At 37.9% G+C, this 18,803-nt stretch overlaps 1 protein-coding gene across 2 annotated transcripts in view; it reads right to left on the reverse strand.

Annotated features, from left to right (window-relative positions):
- The window catches only part of LOC127429320 (brain mitochondrial carrier protein 1-like), a 31,470-nt gene extending 12,937 nt beyond the window's left edge, over window positions 1-18,533 (reverse strand). The window contains exons 1-5 of one of the 2 annotated variants that reach the window (XM_051678284.1): window positions 18,386-18,533; window positions 17,712-17,810; window positions 17,012-17,150; window positions 14,581-14,675; window positions 6,332-6,417 (exon numbers count right to left, since the gene is read on the reverse strand). In XM_051678284.1, coding sequence (XP_051534244.1) covers window positions 6,332-6,417; window positions 14,581-14,675; window positions 17,012-17,150; window positions 17,712-17,775 — 384 coding nt within the window. In that variant the 5' untranslated portion in view covers window positions 17,776-17,810; window positions 18,386-18,533. The remainder of the gene's footprint in view (window positions 1-6,331; window positions 6,418-14,580; window positions 14,676-17,011; window positions 17,151-17,711; window positions 17,811-18,385) is intronic. The other variant, XM_051678285.1, reaches the window with a different exon arrangement.
- Between the last annotated feature and the right edge of the window lie 270 nt (window positions 18,534-18,803).

The raw sequence follows: 18,803 nt of genomic DNA on the forward strand, positions 1-18,803 counted from the left end.
AAATTTAGACTTCCTGACACAAACCTGGCTTAGATGAACCATCTGAATCACATATCGACAGATAATGATAGTTTCACTTTGCTTAATTTTTGTTTTCTACAGTGCGTTTAAGTGAAAAATGGCAGTATCTGTAGCGGGGTCTCCGCAACTATTGTTAAAATAACCGTGCCTGCAACTATGTACAGTAAATCAGGCTTCATGTGGTGCCTCATGCCTATAACGGGGAGAGAGTCAATGCGCGGAGAACAGGAATGAGGGAGTAGTGCTGGACACACACTGAACGCACCATTCCCACTCTGCGCGCATATACACGTATGCTTACACAATCACTTAGCCAGGTGTCAGATAACTAGCACAAAGATTTAGATCTCGGTCCGGATCAAATAGTTCTTCGGTCTGGATCCAGACTGGAGTCCGCCTATTAAGTACCCCTGCTCTAAGACATTACAGCTTCTTTTTCTGTAATTTTCTATAAAGCTGCTATGAAATTATGTGTTGTGTAAAGTGCTATACAAATAAAAATGACTTGACTTGATAGTACAATAATAATTTATCCTAGTGTTCAAAAGCCTCTCCAAAAAAAAAAACACAAAAGAAAAAAAAAAAAAAAAACATAATTGTACATAAGAACTAATTACACATGCTAATACAATGACTAAAGGTATGCTCTCTAATACATGGAGTCATGAGTAACGAGATCTCATTCAGTTCCATTCGGTGTCATTTGAGCCATCATTGAGTCTGTGTCATGTACTTGGCGCCATCTCTTGTTGGCCTTATATAATTAGAGTGAACAATGCTCTCTGTCCATATTTGGATGACTTTCACCTCTGGTTGCAACAGTCTGAATCCTAATACAATTGGTTTATGATTGGACAACGTACTACATCATTTCCGATGCAGTCATCTGATCCAGGAAAGCAAATGTTTTTTTTAGCCAGATACCACATTATGTGCTGTGCACACATTCTGCTTTGTGTGGATTATCTTATGATCTATGCATCCGATTACATTGTGTGTGGGCTCGTTTTAATGGGAATCCCCTCCTCTAAGTAATGATATTTTATGTTCTGTTTACTGTTTATTTATGTTAAGTTATAAGTGAAAACATGGCTTATAAGCAACACCTGTTTACATGTAACGTACAGTATGTCAAAGATATATACTTAGCTATTACTCGCTAAATTTTTGTCTGCAAGTAAAACAAATAGACTAGTTGTATTCTACTATTTGAGAGCTTTCCAAGGACATATGACACATGGCTATTTGATCAGATTAATACGTATGTACAGTGCAAAATTATTAATAAAAGTATCAAAATGGAACACTTCTGAATTGTGTGCAAATTTCAAAAGCACTTGTTTAGTTTTGGTCATAACGCCAACATGCATTTTAATGTACAGATTCTAAGCTTTAAAAGGATACCTATTGTGTGTTGGTAATTTATATTTATTGATAGTTATTGATATTTTAATATTTTTTTGGCTCTGTGGGCCAGTCTGAGCTTGAAGGGTTAAAACCACATAAATAAACCCGAATAGATGTGATCTTATAAGAAAAAAAATGTGTATGTTTATAAGTTTTGCATATTTGTTCTAGAATTTTAGCCATCACTGGCTTATGCTCAATATTTAGGGACCAAGCACCGAAGGTGCGTAGACTCTTTTGTATCCAGTAGTATTATTAGGCATCAAGGTGCTCTGGCAACTATTGTTTTCATTAGTATTATTAGGGGCCAAGCACCGAAGGTGCCGTGGCACCTATTGTATCCGTTAATATTATTATTATTCCTCCCCAATGGGAGTCTATGAACCATACACAGGAAAATTTTATTAGGTCTCTAGGACATACTCTATAGCACCACCACTATGTCAAAAATGCAATTTTCTTTAGTGCGTATCTTTTGAACCATTTGTCCAAGAGACAATTCTTGGTTTGTCCGATTACTCTCCTCCAGATAATTTCAATGGACTCCTTACAATACAGTGGCTGCCATCTTGGATTATGTAATTCATTGTTTTTTCCACTTCTGCTCCTTCAAACTTTGCCTGATTTGCACACAAAATGTCTCAAATAATCTCCAGACCGAGCTGCTCAGAATGAATACAGAATTCTGATTTTTGAATCTGTTGAAAAGTTATGCAAACACATAGTTAATAAGGTGGTTGTGAAAAAGGATTTGAGGCTGTATCTCGGCAACGCTGCGTCCAATCAAAACAAAACTTAGCATGTCTCATGAGGACCACAGTCTGAGGGCACATGCAGAGTTTCGCGACAGTGCCACCTATGGGTCAAGAATTGTGAAATGGTTTTTTGGCCCGTATTGTCGGATTTCAAAGAAAATTGGTATGCATCATCAACATCATGTCCTGATGATACTTGAGCAGTTTTTGGATACAGCACCACCTATAGTTCAAAAGATAACCTACATTTGAGTGCTGACTCTAACCTCAGGAAGTCTCTTTGCCACTGAATAGGCATGTCAACTGAGTGGCTCAGTGTGTTAAAGCACTAATTTATAGTTTGAAAAGTTGTAGGTTTGATTCCCAGGGCGACCAGTGTTAGAGTTGATGTTATATTGTACTGGAGACTTTGTCTTATTATTGTTGTTCTGATATATAGAGGAGTGATATATTTTGAAAGGATTGAGAAGTTTGGAGAGCATCACATGTAGTTCAAAAGACCATGGTCTGTTTAGCATAGTTATCATGCTACATGCTATGACAGCTTAGCATGCTAATCGATTAGCTAACTGTTGAGTTTTCTGTCTTATAAGGCTATTTGGTCACAATGCTTTCTGTAGGGCAACAACAGTTTAACATGCTAATCAGCTAGCATTCTAATCAGTTAAATGCATCACAACCAGTCTGTTCTTTCTGCCGTGTTTGATATCAGCCATTTTAACTCTTCACCATTTTGAATATTTTTTTTTTTTTTTTTTAAACTTGCTGTCTCTCAGCTTTGTATGTCTCTTCAGCAACTGTAACACCTGCAGCCCAATGCTATGATGCACCATACCTATTTGATGTGGTGATTGAAAGGTTGCTGGTTCAAGACCAGCTAGGTGCAACTTGCAAAATTTTTAGTATTTGCAAAATACATTATGACCAGCCTGTTCTTCTTTCTGCTGTGTTTGATATCAGCCAAATCAGTACTCCACACTTTTGAATACTTTTTACATTTAAAACCTGCTGACTCTCAGCTTGGTATGTGCACCTGTGAAACTTTTCTGTTTCTCTAACTGTTTTGGTGACTTGTGAAGTAGTGTAGGGTTGCTTTGTATGTCATATTCTTGCAATGTGTTGTAATGCTTGCCGTGTTGGAGATTTTGAATTCCGTTTACTGAATGGTTGCTGGGCATTTCCCCAAGCACATTTTTATTTTCCTCTTTGTTGAAACGTTATATGAATATAAAGTTGATCATGGTAACAGCTGTGCTCGGTTGTAATTCCACTAAGTTCGCTATGTCCCTTTGTTGACTTGCAATTCTGTGGCTGAGAAGTGTAATGGATAGCACACTGAACTCTAGAACAGAAAGTCGTGGTTTCAAATCTGTTCTGGGGCGACATGATCTGTGTTTGCTCCGAGAAATCTTTGGGTTGTGCAGCGGTTGCCATGCTGGTGCTTGGCCCCGTAATGGCTGCTTGAAGCTATATTTATTCTTCCTCCCAATGGGAGTCTACTGCAGCCCATGGAACCGTTCGTAGGAAAATGGTAAAATCTGGCACACAGAAAAGGGTGGTCATGAACAGTCCCCATAGCAAATTTGGGACCTCTATGACAAACTCCATAGCACCACCAACACTCCAAAAATGTAATTTTCTTTTGCGTGTATTTTTTTTAACCGTTTGTCCTAGAAACAAAATTTTTTGTCTGATTACTCACCTCTTACTGTTTCAAAGGAACCCCCATATACTACAGTAGATGCCATCTTGTATAATGATATTTAGTTTAAAAGTTTCACATCCTTCAAACTTTGTCCGATTTTTCCAAACAATGGCTCAAAATAATCTCCAGACTGTGCCGCAAAGAAATTATAGTAAAGAATTTAGATTTTCGCCTTTGTTTAAAAGTTATGGCAACATAAAGTTAACAAGGTCGATGTAAAACTGGATGTGAGGCTGTATCTCAGCAAAGGTTTGTCCCATCAAAACGAAACTTTGTATGCTTTATCAGGACCATGATCTGAGCATACATGCAAAGTTTGGAGACAGCTTTTTTTATGGGTTAAAAGATGTAAAAAATTTAAACATTTTTCCCGTAACTTTTGAACCGTATGTCCTAAAGTCATGGGGTGTGTATGGATTCCTTAGGTCATGTGGATTTCAACAATACCAATTTTTCTCATGTCAGCCATACTGTCCCTCCACCACATTGAATTTTATTAAAAAGTGATATATATATATATATATATATATATATATATATATATATATATATATATATACTATATTGCCAGAAGTATTCGCTCATCTGCCTTTAGACGCATATGAACTTAAGTGACATCCCATTCTTAATCCTTAGGGTTTAATATGACGTCGGCCCACGCTTTGCAGCTATAACAGCTTCAACTCTTCTGGGAAGGCTTTCCACAAGGATTAGGAATGTGTTTATGGGAATTTTTGACCATTCTTCCAGAAGCGCATTTGTGAGGTCAGACACTGATGTTGGACGAGAAGGCCTGGCTCGCAGTCTTCGCTCTAATTCATCCCAAAGGTGCTCTATCGGGTTGAGGTCAGGACTCTGTGCAGGCCAGTCAAGTTCTTCCACACCAAACTCGCTCATCCATGTCTTTATGGACCTTGCTTTGTGCACTGGTGCGCAGTCATGTTGGAACAGGAAGGGGCCATCCCCAAACTGTTCCCACAAAGTTGGGAGCATGGAATTGTCCAAAATCTCTTGGTATGCTGAAGCATTCAGAGTTCCTTTCACTGGAACTAAGGGGCCAAGCCCAGCTCCTGAAAAACAACCCCACACCATAATCCCCCTTCCACCAAACTTCACAGTTGGCACAATGCAGTCAGACAAGTACCGTTCTCCTGGCAACCGCCAAACCCAGACTCATCCATCAGATTGCCAGATGGAGAAGCGTGATTCGTCACTCCAGAGAACGCGTCTCCACTGCTCTAGAGTCCAGTGGCGGCGTGCTTTACACCACTGCATCCGACGCTTTGCATTGCACTTTGTGATGTATGGCTTGGATGCAGCTGCTCGGCCATGGAAACCCATTCCATGAAGCTCTCTACGCACTGTTCTTTAGCTAATCTGAAGGCCACATGAACTTTGGAGGTCTGTAGCGATTGACTCTGCAGAAAGTTGGCGACCTCTGTGCACTATGCGCCTCAGCATCCGCTGACCCCGCTCTGTCATTTTACGTGGCCTACCACTTCGTGGCTGAGTTGCTGTCATTCCCAATCGCTTCCACTTTGTTATAATACCACTGACAGTTGACTGTGGAATATTTAGTAGCGAGGAAATTTCACGACTGGACTTGTTGCACAGGTGGCATCCTATCACAGTACCACGCTGGAATTCACTGAGCTCCTGAGAGCGGCCCATTCTTTCACAAATGTTTGTAGAAGCAGTCTACATGCCTAGGTGCTTCATTTTATACACCTGTGGCCATGGAAGTGATTGGAACACCTGAATTCAATTATTTGGATGGGTGAGCGAATACTTTTGGCAATATAGTGTATATATATTTTTTTTTTTTTTAAAGCATTGTCAGATTTAAAAGAAAATGTTTATGCATCATAAACATGTCCTGAGCATACCTGAGCAGTTTTGAGATAGCGCCACTTATAGTTCAAAAGATAATCCACACTTGTGTGCTGACTCTATCCTTGCAGTGTCTCTTTGAGCATGTTAGCTGAGTGGCTCAGTGTGTTAATGTACTGGACTGTAGTTCAAAGGTCCTGGGTTCAAATCCCCACCTTGACAAATTACGCAGTTAAAATTTCTGTTGTTATGGAGATCTTTGCATTGTGCTTACTAAATGACTGCTAGGCTTTTCTCCAATTAAATTTTTATTTTCATTTTGTTGTAAAGTTACATGAATACGAAGTTGATTATGGTGACTACACTGTGATTGCTCTATGCTTGGTATGTCCTTTTGGTGACTGTCAGTGTTTGTGGCTCTGTGGTGCAGTGACCTGTTGAACAAAGTTGTAGGTTCAAATCGATCCTGAGGCGATGTGTAATGTTGTGTGTGTTAGTGCTTTATGTCATATGTGATCTTTGGGTTGTGGTTAATGCTGTTCAATGCTTGCCATTTCGGTGCTTGGCCCCATAATTGCTGCTTGCAGCTATATTTAATTTTGCTTTTACTTACCTTTAGAACATCAGTGGGATTAGCCAAAGAGGATGACAAAACTCCAGAAACTACACCACAGAACACATTAATCACCATGGTCTCATCTGCAAAGAGTAAAGATGACAGCAGCCTTTAGACTCTAAATATTCAATTAAAGTTTCAATAAAAAGTCACAGAGACACAGGACAAAATGCAAGAACAAAAGAGAAGCCACACAACGAAGTGCTGTTTAATTCTGAAGGATAAGCTGTTAATCATCTTTCAACATCATTACGTTTCACAAATACAATAGTGCAGAAACAGAAAAATTATCAACCCAAGTTGAACTAAATAACAAATAAAGCCCCATTTTCAAAAACATGCTCATTCGGTAAAGACATGTTCCTTTATTTTTTAGTGCTAAAACCAACATTTTCACATTTAGAATTGTTAGAAAACACTAGATATAGTACCCTAGAGCATGGCACCAATGATATGACCTCAACAGAGTTAAATACAGTCAGTCAGTACGTTTACATGCATTTTAATAGAAAACATTTTCTTAAAAATGGCATGTAAACACTTTTGTACAACTGAAATCGTACTACCAGCCCAATTTTTGTACATGAACACATTAATCAATCCGCAGCTGGCCTTACAATTTTGCAGTGCTACGAAAGATAGAGGTGACGCACTGTGTGAATTTAACAGTTCCTCAGCCGATGACCTTCCTTCAAACATTTGATTAAGCACTGTCTCACGTATAATTGGACAGACAGATGAAGACTGTAGCTTAACTACGAAAAAAACCAAGCTGTAGCTCAGTAATAACTGCACATGTAAAAATACTGAGTAAGGACAAGATTAATGTTAGTTTCGATTCAGATCTAGTGATAGTGGCGGGAGATGTAACAACACTGAGAAAAATGAGACAAAAAAGAAAAATGTGGATACATTTTAGAACGATAATTACAGTAATGACTGAATCCTTGATCAATGTGACCAAAAGTTAGTGTGGTCCAGCATGCGCAGTTTATTTTGGCAGAAGAATGGCACTGGTACCCCCACACCACCAGGCAAAGCAAAGCCTGTATCAAAATGAGCATTTGACAAATAGTAGCAACATCCTTGGAACAGCATGCAGAGTGAAATCAACAGAGAATGGCAAAAAAGAAGAAAAAAGCTGTCTGGATACACTAAATATAATAAAAAGCCCCTGTTGGCATAGCTGTGACCTTTCTTTGAGTGGTCATGGCAGGGATTCAAGAAATACAGATGGTGTTTGTAGAGAACCGGAGATCCTGTACCCTGTCAGATAGAAATGTACCGGTGGCAGTTCTAGATAAGGTAATGCTGGAGATGTACAGCCTCTTTGGCATTTGCGGTTTAGACTGCACATTAATGATGGGGACTGCACCTTGTTTTGGAGCCGTGCATCAAAAAAAGTCTGGTATTGGAAGAGCTGAACTCAACCTGGAATGTGTCACAATGATTGACCAGTTTTCCAAAAACCAACAGGTCGATTAGTGAAGTCAACCAGCAAAAAAAAAAAAAAATATTAATTGAGCATTCCACCAGAAGATTTGGATTGAAGTTGGCGTGTAGCTAAAAATTGTCACATTTTTAAAAACTTGTCAATGACTCTGCATTCTGTTCCATTATGTTGCGCTCCGCCACACTGTTCTTTAACATCTTATGTACGTCTGGTGGATTGCCTAAACTAGTTGTTCAGGCAATCCACCAACTTGCTGATAGTGAAAATATATGTACTTTTGCACATCCCAAGTTGTTACTGTGAGAAATTTAGGTAAGAGTCAATTTAGAGCTCAAACACAATGGTTAATCTTAATGTGGTGACGTTTTTATACACTATATAAAAATTAGGTATTCAAACCTTGTCATCTACAGTTGGTCATTCTTTTGAGTTTACACACCCCTTGCAGAATTTATACAAAAGATCCTTTTTTTATTTAGTACTGCCCTTCAGAAGCTACATAACAGATATTTACATATATCCTACAAGACAAAATAATAACAATCTACACAAAGTTATCCTGTTCACAAGTTAACCCCCTTAGTTCTTAAAGGGATAGCAAAAAATCAGTCTTTGTTTACTCACCCGTGTTGTTATAAACCCATATGACTTTTTTTCTTAATACAAAGGGAGAAAATGTGAAAAAAAATAAAAATATGATGTCATACAATGGCAGTTTATGGTGACCACTTTTTCAAGCTTCAAAAAGGACACAAAAGTATAATTCAGAAGTCTAATAATTATTCCATGAGACTCATGATTGTTATGAAAGCATACAATAAGGTTTGGTGCGAAACAAACAGAAATCTAATGTATTATTTAGAAACAAATTTCACTGACCATTACTCTCCTGTGCGCATTCATGAGTCTGCATACAAGCTTTAGAGCTCTTTGCGTGAGAGCAAAAGTAGTTACGCAGCAGGCGTGAGATGGGGTGTTCATGCGAAAACTCATTTTGTTTTGCTTCAACAGGACCACCAGCGATATTAACAACAGAAAACACAACATAACTGCACACAAACAAGAGAACAGAACTTAAAAACATGCCTGAAGAGTTTGTAGTGGAAGAATAGATGCATTTCAATGGAGTCCTCCAACAAACAGAGAGATGGGGCTGAAGTTAGCTAGTCACACCGTATCCTACTCAGACGCCAAACGGCATCTTTTCTACGTTAATCAGAGCTTTTTGTCCTAAGCAGCTGCGAAGAGCAATGGGACATTCTGTCGATCGCTTGGTTTCTCTATTTGGCGTCGCGCCCCATAACTATGAGCTGGCACCGGTCCAAAATGAGATGCGTAGTGTGAGCGCAAGGCGATCGTCTGTGTTCCGCAACCGCTTTCAGGTCCTTAAACAACCTATAACATGCGACAACCGGTGGAGTTTCTGATAACCCCCTCGGGTAAGATGGTGCCCCCCTACGGAGTTGGTGCACTACGCAGACTGTGTAATATGCGAATAGCGCCTTCATGAGTCTGCACCACTGATATATAAATGTAACTGGATCGCTAATGCAACGGTAAACTGCCTGCAGGAGTTGAAGCCACCGGAAGTGTTCGGGCGGCCATCTTTGTATGCCTAAACTCTCATAGAGCATCAATGACTGAGGAGCGAAAACACCCCCGTTTCACCATCTCCGACCTGCGTATATGAAAGTTGCATTTCGCCCTCTAGTGACAATCATGTTTAATGTTTAATTTGCTCGTTATGGATAATATTCGTTATGAGGGAGAAGATATACGCAAATCGCGATGTCAGAGCATTCACCTGCTCTGATGTTCAGCCTATTAGGACAGCACAACAATCACCAAAGTAGGAAAACTGTCCACAAGTTGTAATGCAAGTAGGAAAACCTGTAATATCTGCTTGTTTAGGGTGACAACAAAGAGCTCGCGTGCAGACTTATGACCACGCACTTGAGAATAACGGTCAATGAACATTTTGACTAAATAATACATTCGATTTCGGTTTGTTTCGCACCAAACCTTATCCTATGTTTTCATAGTTTGTTAGTTAGCGATTTTACGCCATGCCAGCTTCCATGGCTATTTTCAGGTGAAAACAAGTAAGAATATATTAAAAGGTAGAGTAATTAAAAACCTATATAAGGTTTTTAACATTTATTTTCAATAAAAACTCTAAAACTGATTCAGGGTTGACTTTGTTAAAAATCTCGTCAAAAGTGTTTGCTGAGTAAAATAATTTCCTAAAAAAAAAAAAAAAAAAAAAAAAAAAAGCACAATCCAATAAAATATGCTTCAAAGATGTATTTTGACATGGAGCATAATGGTGGATCTTCATCTGATTTTAAAAACCTGTGTGTGATTCTGGAATGTCCAATTCGGCAACAGGTGTAAATGATCAGATCCCAACGTTTACTGAAATTCAAGATCTGACTTTTGCCCACTACAGAGTTGATTTCATGCATTAATCCCATTCTGTTTGCCTTTTGTTGATGATTTAAGAGATTATGGTAGGTTTTAGATCTGAGGGTGGTATGGAACATTTTTTAAGATCTGTAGAATGTGCTTCTTTAGTCTGCTTGTTCATTTCCTCAGATTCCACAATGGCCAGGTACCCAGCAAAAGTAAATATTAAAATTCTGTGCCTCCAGAGCTGACAATTTGGTTAAAATCTTTACAAGGGTTGGGTGGTCATTTTTGAGTGATGCAAGCGCTTGAAGACATGATTTTGAATCTGTTATTATTAAGAAATTTCTGTTGTGTGGTCTTTATGAGATTCAGTGCTAGAATAATAGCACTGGCCTCTCGTACGCTTTCATAACAATCATGAGTCTCATGGAATAATTGATTAGACTTCTGAATTCTACTTTTGTGTCCTTTTGAAGCTTGAAAATGTGGTCACCACAAACTGCAATTGTATGACGTCCCCGAGCACAATTTGTTTTTCACAATTTCTCCCTTTGTGTTAAGAAAGAGAAAGTCATATGGGTTATAACAACACAGGGGTGAGTAAACATATGTAAATGACAGAATTTAAATTTTTGGGTGAACTAATCCTTTAATATACTGCGTTGCCTTCTCTGAGAATCAATGAATGTTTTCACCTTTTGTAATAGCTGTGTATGAGTCCCTCAACTGTCCTAAATGTCAAAGCTGGATGTCAACTAGAGGTCGACAGTAGGGCTGGGTATTGATACAGATTTCCTGATTCGATTCCGATATATATAAGCTCTCGATTCGATAAGATTCTGATCTCGATTCATATGGGTACATTTCAAATGTCCATTTTGATACATATAAAATAAATTCTCTCTCAGCTAATGCTCTTAATTATAAAGGAACCTTCTAGGCAACCCTTTTAGGTACAATTTGAAAATATAAATCTTACCAAATATATTTCATCATTAGTTTTTCATCAAATTGGTCACATTTTATCTATTGTAAAATGTTCAAATTCAGTCTATTCCATCAATTAATGTCTTGAAATTGTATATATTGTGTTGCATATATATTTGTTATATTTTTATTGTTAACTTGCATAATTTGTACTATTTACAAGTATTTACATTGATATGTTGAACACGTGCTAAATCGGTACCGTCTTTTTAAAAGTAACGCATCAGCCAGTAAAGCAAGCGTAAATAACAAGAGAAAACATGCATGGTTTCTTTAGTGCATCCATGTGGGGTTAGAAATTTTTATTTTTGTTTTCAATTAACAACAGACTGTAAAAAAACAGAAAGGGTATTAAAAGAGACATTATTCAATGACATATGGATCTGTGTATCTCATCCTTGGACACACAGAAAGAGTTAATCCAAACTTTTACTCGACACACAGTGAAAGGACCTCTGTGCTAATAAAGTTTATTCCACTATACTACTCAATCACTGGTGAGAAATCTGAACATTTACAAGCCAGTGGCTATTCATTGACATTTTTAGTCGGATAGCATGAGATATGGTTGCACATTGCAAGTGATTTACTTGTATTATAGAGTGTTGCCACTGAGTCAAAAGCTCTATTCAGACGGGAATAGTTTTCCCTCAGGAGGTTAAGGAAATTCAAATTTCTCAAGCCCTACTTGGACGGCAATTATTTTACATGGGGACGTGAGGTAATTCCAGCATTTACAGGGGGTAGTCAGTGATTTTATTGCCATCCGAATCCGAAATGTGTGTTTTTCCCCCACCTCCCATGAGAAAATTCCCAGCCGAATTACCTACTCTTTTTTGACAAACACCAAGGTCGTGTGGTAATTTAATTACCGTCCAAATCCAGTTTATAATCCAAAAGCCGTTTTGGAAATTCTTTTTAACCACTGCTAAGTGCCGTACGTTTGCGCTGCGTGTGGTAACAGCTCTGGTGGTAATGAACAGCTGTGAAAGTTGGAGGATTGTGTAACAAATGTTTGAAATAATTCGCAAAAATAAAATTACATCGCCACTCCATCACAGTGAGTGGGAACTTTTAAGTAGAAGGGAAAGAAAAACAAGAGCCAGATCACGTAAACCTTTGAAATTGTCCAATATTATGGCAGCAATGTAATAAAAATTTTTTATAAATCACAATTTAATGTAGAAACATTTACTAAATACATTTATACATAGGGCTTCCATGACTACTCGTTCGAGTCGAGTCGTCCCAGGAAAGTTGCTGGGTTAATGTCTATCTTATTTAAAAGATTTAATTTCCACCTCCACTTTGTAAACACTGCCAGATAATTCCAAATTATGTCCATCATTTTGATATATAAAACATAAGAAAACCATTTTTACCATAGCTCCTCAAATGTAATTTTAACTATCTTTACTGTCCTTGATATGTGCGGCTTCGGTCGCTCCTTGCATGTGCGCTTATGAGAGAGCACGCAAGCGGTGCGACTGAGGTGATGCGGGTGACGAAACATGAGTACCCCCACTGACAGATTTATTCGGCTGCGTTGATAAACAGTCTTGTTCCTACAGTTTCTTGATTCGTTTAAATACTCTTCGCAAGAATTTTGGCTTGTTCCGTATGTGAAAATGTACACTGTAAATCTCTGCAGCGCTTTGCAGCACAGTTCACTCATGCTTTAAAAAAAAAATTTCACTTTATCGTAATTCCAATCATATTTAAACGCAAATACAGAGGACACAGTTTGTGGATTGATGAATTTTCACATAATAAGCGCAACTGCAATTATGTGATCTACAAAAAGTCTTGCTCGTCCCCCGTGATTTAATTGTCATCAGAACGCAGAGTTTTATCACATAGGAGCCATGAAAATGTACTTTTACAGACGTCACCCTGAGAAACAATTGCCGTCCGAATAGGGCTTTAGACATACTTTGTGATTTTAATCCCGTCTGAATCTGACAAGTCTGTATTTTTCTCACACAACCTCTGTAAAAGTTACAGATCAAATTACCTACTGTTTTTCAGCTAACTCAAGGGTACTCTGAGAAATCTGTCTGTGATTGCTGATACTGAATTATCACAACACTTCTCATGTATTTTGACCTACATGAAATAGCGTTAAGATCGCCGCAAGCACCAATCTTCTGCCTGCTGCGCGACTTTCAATTTGGATGTAGAGTTTTTGCCATCCGACGAAAAATAAGAAAATAAAATTAACAGGGACAGCCAAATCACAGAAACTGCTAAGACTGGCAATTGTAATATCAGCGTCTGGTAAGATACCTTAATTTCTCCACTCAATTACGCAAAGTTACAATTATAATTGTGGGTTTACTGTATTACAAGCTGCCACTTCCATAAACTCATGCAAATTTATAATGTATAATGAATAAATTATAAATAAAAAATTGTAATATTTAAAATAAATAAAAATGTTAACTAATTTTTTATTAAACTGATCAGTTTTACAAGATATGTTAATTTTATCACCTAAATTACGTGTTCAACCTCACACCTCTGTAATAAACACGGAGATATTTAGTCCTGTCCGAATCAGTACATTCAATCTCAGATGTCAGTTGATAATTGTAACTCAAACGATGTTTAGAAAACTAATCCTAAACTAAACTTTTAACTACAAACAAGCCCAGAATACACTTATTATTTCAGGACTTTTATTTTGAAATTACAGAACGCTCTACATGAAGTATTTACCAAATTAAGCTTTTTATAGCTTTACACACATATAGAAATATAAAATATCTAATATAAAAATATAGATGAATACTGTCAGTGATGAAAGATTTAAATTCAGCATATCCCCACAAGGTATCAGTGATTGTTTTTATTTCATCTATTGAGGCTGCTGTTATACTGTAGAACTAAGCCGTTCTAACAGAGGAACACAGAGGAATTAGCACACACCAAAAAAAAAAAAACTATCTGCAACTATCGGTAAAACCAATATATCGGTTTACCTCTAATGTCAACATCATATAGCCACTGTTGGAAGGAACTTAAATGTGTAGAGGATGCTGGAAAAACAAAACATTTGCAGTACCTGGATAATTTCTTTTAACAGTTTCACTGCTCAGGACAAAGCAGGGACTCATGAACAACTATCACAAAAAGGTCATGTAAACTTTTGAACAGTCCAGCAGCAATTAGAATAATCATGACGCCACCCAGTGGTTAGTCAGGAAAACTGTGGATACGTGAAAATATTTTGCTGTGAAGGTAGATGTGGTGCAATGAATGATTTATCAGAAGACACTAACGTAAGATAAAACTATTCCAGGCATTGCTCTAATGTGTTTCTGTTTAACCAAATTATAGAAATGATGAATGGAGAAGAAACAACAGTATGATGAAAGGTTTTATTCTCCAAACTCACCTTCAGGATGGCTAACAAACAGTTTCTTTAGTGTGTTGTATGTACCGATCTTGATTGTCCCATATGAAGCCTGACGAAGCAGTGCAGGGGAAATCCTGAGAAATGCAAGAAATACACAATTTCAAGGCCAGCACTTTATTTCCAGATTGAGGTAAGGGATTCTTAAACAGTATATTAATTTTAAATTACAGACTAAATCACTTCACAAAATCCTGGAAATGATTAACAAGCAAATCTATTAACACAGATTTCATATATAAAAAGAAATTTAGCTCCAAGTTAGTTAAGAACAAAGTTTTTATAAAAGCTGCAATCACAATCTTTTTTTTTTTCTTTCACTCAATTTGGAATGCCCAATTCCCAGTGTGCTTTTAAGTCCTCGTGGTCGCGTAATGATTCGCCTCAGTCCAGGTGGCGGAGGACGAATCCCAGTTGCCTCTGCGTCTGAGACCATCAACCCGTGCATCTTATCACGTGGCTTGTTGAGCGCATTGCCACGGAGACATAGTGTGTGTGGAGGCTTCACGCCATCCACCGCGGCATCCGCACTCAACTCACCACACACCCCACCGAGAACGAGCCACATTATAGCGACCACGAGGAGGTTACCCCATGTGACTCTACCCTCCCTAGCAACCGGGCCAATTTGGTTGCTTAGAAGACCTGGCTGGAGTCACTCAGCACGCCCTGGATTAGAACTCGCGACTCCAGGGGTGGTAGCCAGAGTCTTTTACCACTGAGCTACCCAGGCCCCCTGCAATCACAATCTTAAAACTTTACACATCATCAGTCATTTATCATGCTCGTTCTCATGGATGCAAGAAAAACATGTTGGAAAGATAACCTAAAGACAGAATAATGCAAAGCATGCATGCAAATTTTCTGCAAATCAGATCAGCATTTCTAAAGAATATTGTTATTTGTACAAAAAAAAAACAAACAAAAAAAATCATTTGTTGAAAAGTGGTAAACATATTTGAAACTTCAGGGTTGTAGCTCATAGACTTGTCAGCAATTTTAGCATAAACATTACAATATGTGTTGCTGTGGCTTAACTCAGAGCATGGTGCAAACAATACCAAAGCTACAGATTCGATTCACAGGAAGTACATGTACTGATCAAATCTACAGCTTGAATGCACAGTGAGTCCTTTTGGATAAAACTGTTGGCCAATTTCATTAATGTAAATATAAGGGGTGGATAAAGAAATATTTATTTATTTGATCCATCGCTATCTTCATTTGAACAATCTTGATAACGATTCTTAAATCTCAAGATCAATCTTTTACTCTATGTGCAATATTCCATTTCAATGAGAGAAAAATCACCCATATTTGCAACTAAATTTAATGCTATGTGACTAAATTGTATATATATTTATCAAATGGCTGGTAATGTTTACATTTCCCTCACCAACAATTGTGTAGTATAGTGGTCAAGTATTCAGCATCAAGATCCTTTTGAGAGTAAAAGTTGTTCTGTGTAATGTAATAATGTGTCCAAAGACGAGATCTACGCGACCCATTTGTAATTGAATAATGTCTCTTTTAATACCTTCTGTTCTCTACAGTTGTTGATTTAAAAAAAAAAAAAAAAGTTTTTTTAATTCTAATCATGCATAGCACAGATTAGATTTTACAGATTTTAAAGCCATAAGAGTCTCTCGTTAACATGCGCTCATTTACAGAAATGACGGTTTTGTTAAAAGATATAGTACTGGTTTTAGCATGTGTTCAACAAATCAATGTATAAAGCTATAATAACTTAATAACCATACGGTATAAGTTATTATAGCTTTAGCTATTTATTTGTATAAAAAGAACGGAAGCTATTAATAAAAATAAATGGAGCCTACAAAAAGCATCAGGATTTATAGGGACCCCTAAACATATAAAGTATTTCTCCCCATGCTGTCAATTTATTTTATTTTTTTTGGATTGACAGGCACTTTCCTGAGTAATAAATTTAAAATCCTAATTAAAAATGCTGTAACCTGACTAAAATGATGATATTTAAGAAAATGTTAAAAACTTTAAGAAATAACAGCAAGCAACTAGCCACAAGTTTCAAAAGATGATCATTTTAAAAACAAGATGCTCACTGATACACAAATAATGGCACTGAATTCAACTGTACATGCCAAATCAGTGGGCCAGTTACACTTGACTCAGCTCCTCTACAGGCCCATGCAGATCATGTGGATTTAATATCATCTATATATAGTTTATTACACCTCCCAGTTTAAGACCCCTGAACCACAGTATGGGTTGCAAAAAAGATGTTAACAGGGAACACAACTCTGATATTAACAGCCCTCCAGCAAGCATAATAAACCACTTTAGCACAAATGTTACCACCTTGAAACAATAATGCTCCACTGCAAATGAAGACTTTATTGTCAATCAGAATATGCTAATCATTTGCTCTCACCCGGAATATAATGCCCGGATGCCTTCTTCCTGTCCGATCCTGAACAAAGCGTGGAACATGCCCCGATAGCGGACCTCCATACAGTGGGTCTGCCCTTGAACCTGCAGCCGTGTTTTTGTCAGATCAATGGGGAAGGTACCTGCAGGATTCAATCACGGATTACATTTCAGATCCTTTGTTTATGCTAGCATTTCAGAGATCTAATCAACTGTTTACTTGCATATTTCCAGTCAAATATTTAATTTAGTGTCCTGTTGTATGCCTTTCTTTGTGCACTGTACCCACAGTGCAGTGGGGAATGTTGTTTTACAATTTGAAGTTAATTGATATTCTACGTTACCTCCATTAAGGCAAATATAGTGAAAGTGATTCTAAACACACACTATGGTAAAAGTTGTACAAATCTATATAATAGTATTTCCAAACAGCAACTTAATATTTAGGCAAATCGTCACTAATAGATCCCACCAGCTTTATTTGATCCTGAATTACTTTCACAGTAATGCAATATTCTATATGCCTGCATCCGATGCGATGATATTTTGATATATCATATATTTATATGAATTCTGTAACTTCTATTAGAGATATTAGCATCTGTACCAAGAAAGACTTACATTCAAATGACCTAAGAAGTGATCTGAATGGTGATGATGATGATGATGATGATGATGCAAAAACAGCAGGTGCACAGACTCACCGAATTCTGCGACAATTGAGGCCATTCCCCCGTAGATAAACGGCTTCCAGTTCAGGTTTGCCATTTCTGTTGCGGCACCCTCGGCTTGATGGAGTCCTACTAAAAACAGCAAAAAAACAAAATAGGAGTACACGAGCTGTTTTAACCGCACACTGTACAACATAGCGCTACCCGTCCGTAATACAGCCAGCCTTCGCAGATGCATAGACAAATGTGCACCGGAATAACACAGACCCGCATTAAAGATTCATTGCAAGCGCCATTGGAAATTTGCGGGAATCCTATTGGTTGTAAACTCCGTCAATCATTTCGAAAGCTACCCTGGTTGGTTAGAATGATTTAAAATTCCACGCACTTCCGTCGCCAAGGAGCTTGAGTGACAGCAACGGCTCGCCTATTTTCTGCAAACGATGTAACATTGAACTTTTTTGGTTTGCTTTTTAAATTAAAAGGAGCAACTCGTAGCGAGCATATGGACATTTCTACACAAAATTATGTCGATGTCGTGGACGTAGCCTCAAAAACCGTTGTATTCGAGATAGTATCGGGCAACTAGTGATGATCTAACGGCTCGTGACTGTTAGCCAGTTAGAGGAGAACTACTCACGCGATGATAAAGTACAAACTTAATTAACACGAAACTATCATCAATATCACCCCGTGAACTTACATACCTGAGGCCTGTCGCTTGAGTCACCACTGTTATTTTATTTCTGACTCCATTGTCTCGACCACATGTTGGATTACTGTACTTTTCGCAGTCAAAACTCCTGAAGCGCGCATACAGCTTTCAGTTTCCCATCGTGCGGGTCAAACAGGAACTCAACTCGCTGCAAGCGGAAGTTCCCGCCCGGAAGTTTGAGAAAAACGTGACCCTCCTCACCACCCCCTTCAATGTCACCCTGCCCCTCAAACAGATATATTAAAGGTTTACTCAGTAAGGTTTTGTTAATTAATTTTTTTTTACACATAAATTGTGTAAAAAAAAAAAAAAGATGTATACTTAAATTAAATGAAGACTCAAGTCATGTCAGTAACTTAATTAAAGGAGCGGGTTAATTTTCATGAAGCGGGTCGACCCCTCATGGGTGA

Source organism: Myxocyprinus asiaticus, chromosome 38 (assembly GCF_019703515.2).
Source record: "Myxocyprinus asiaticus isolate MX2 ecotype Aquarium Trade chromosome 38, UBuf_Myxa_2, whole genome shotgun sequence".
Lineage (NCBI taxonomy): Eukaryota > Metazoa > Chordata > Actinopteri > Cypriniformes > Catostomidae > Myxocyprinus > Myxocyprinus asiaticus.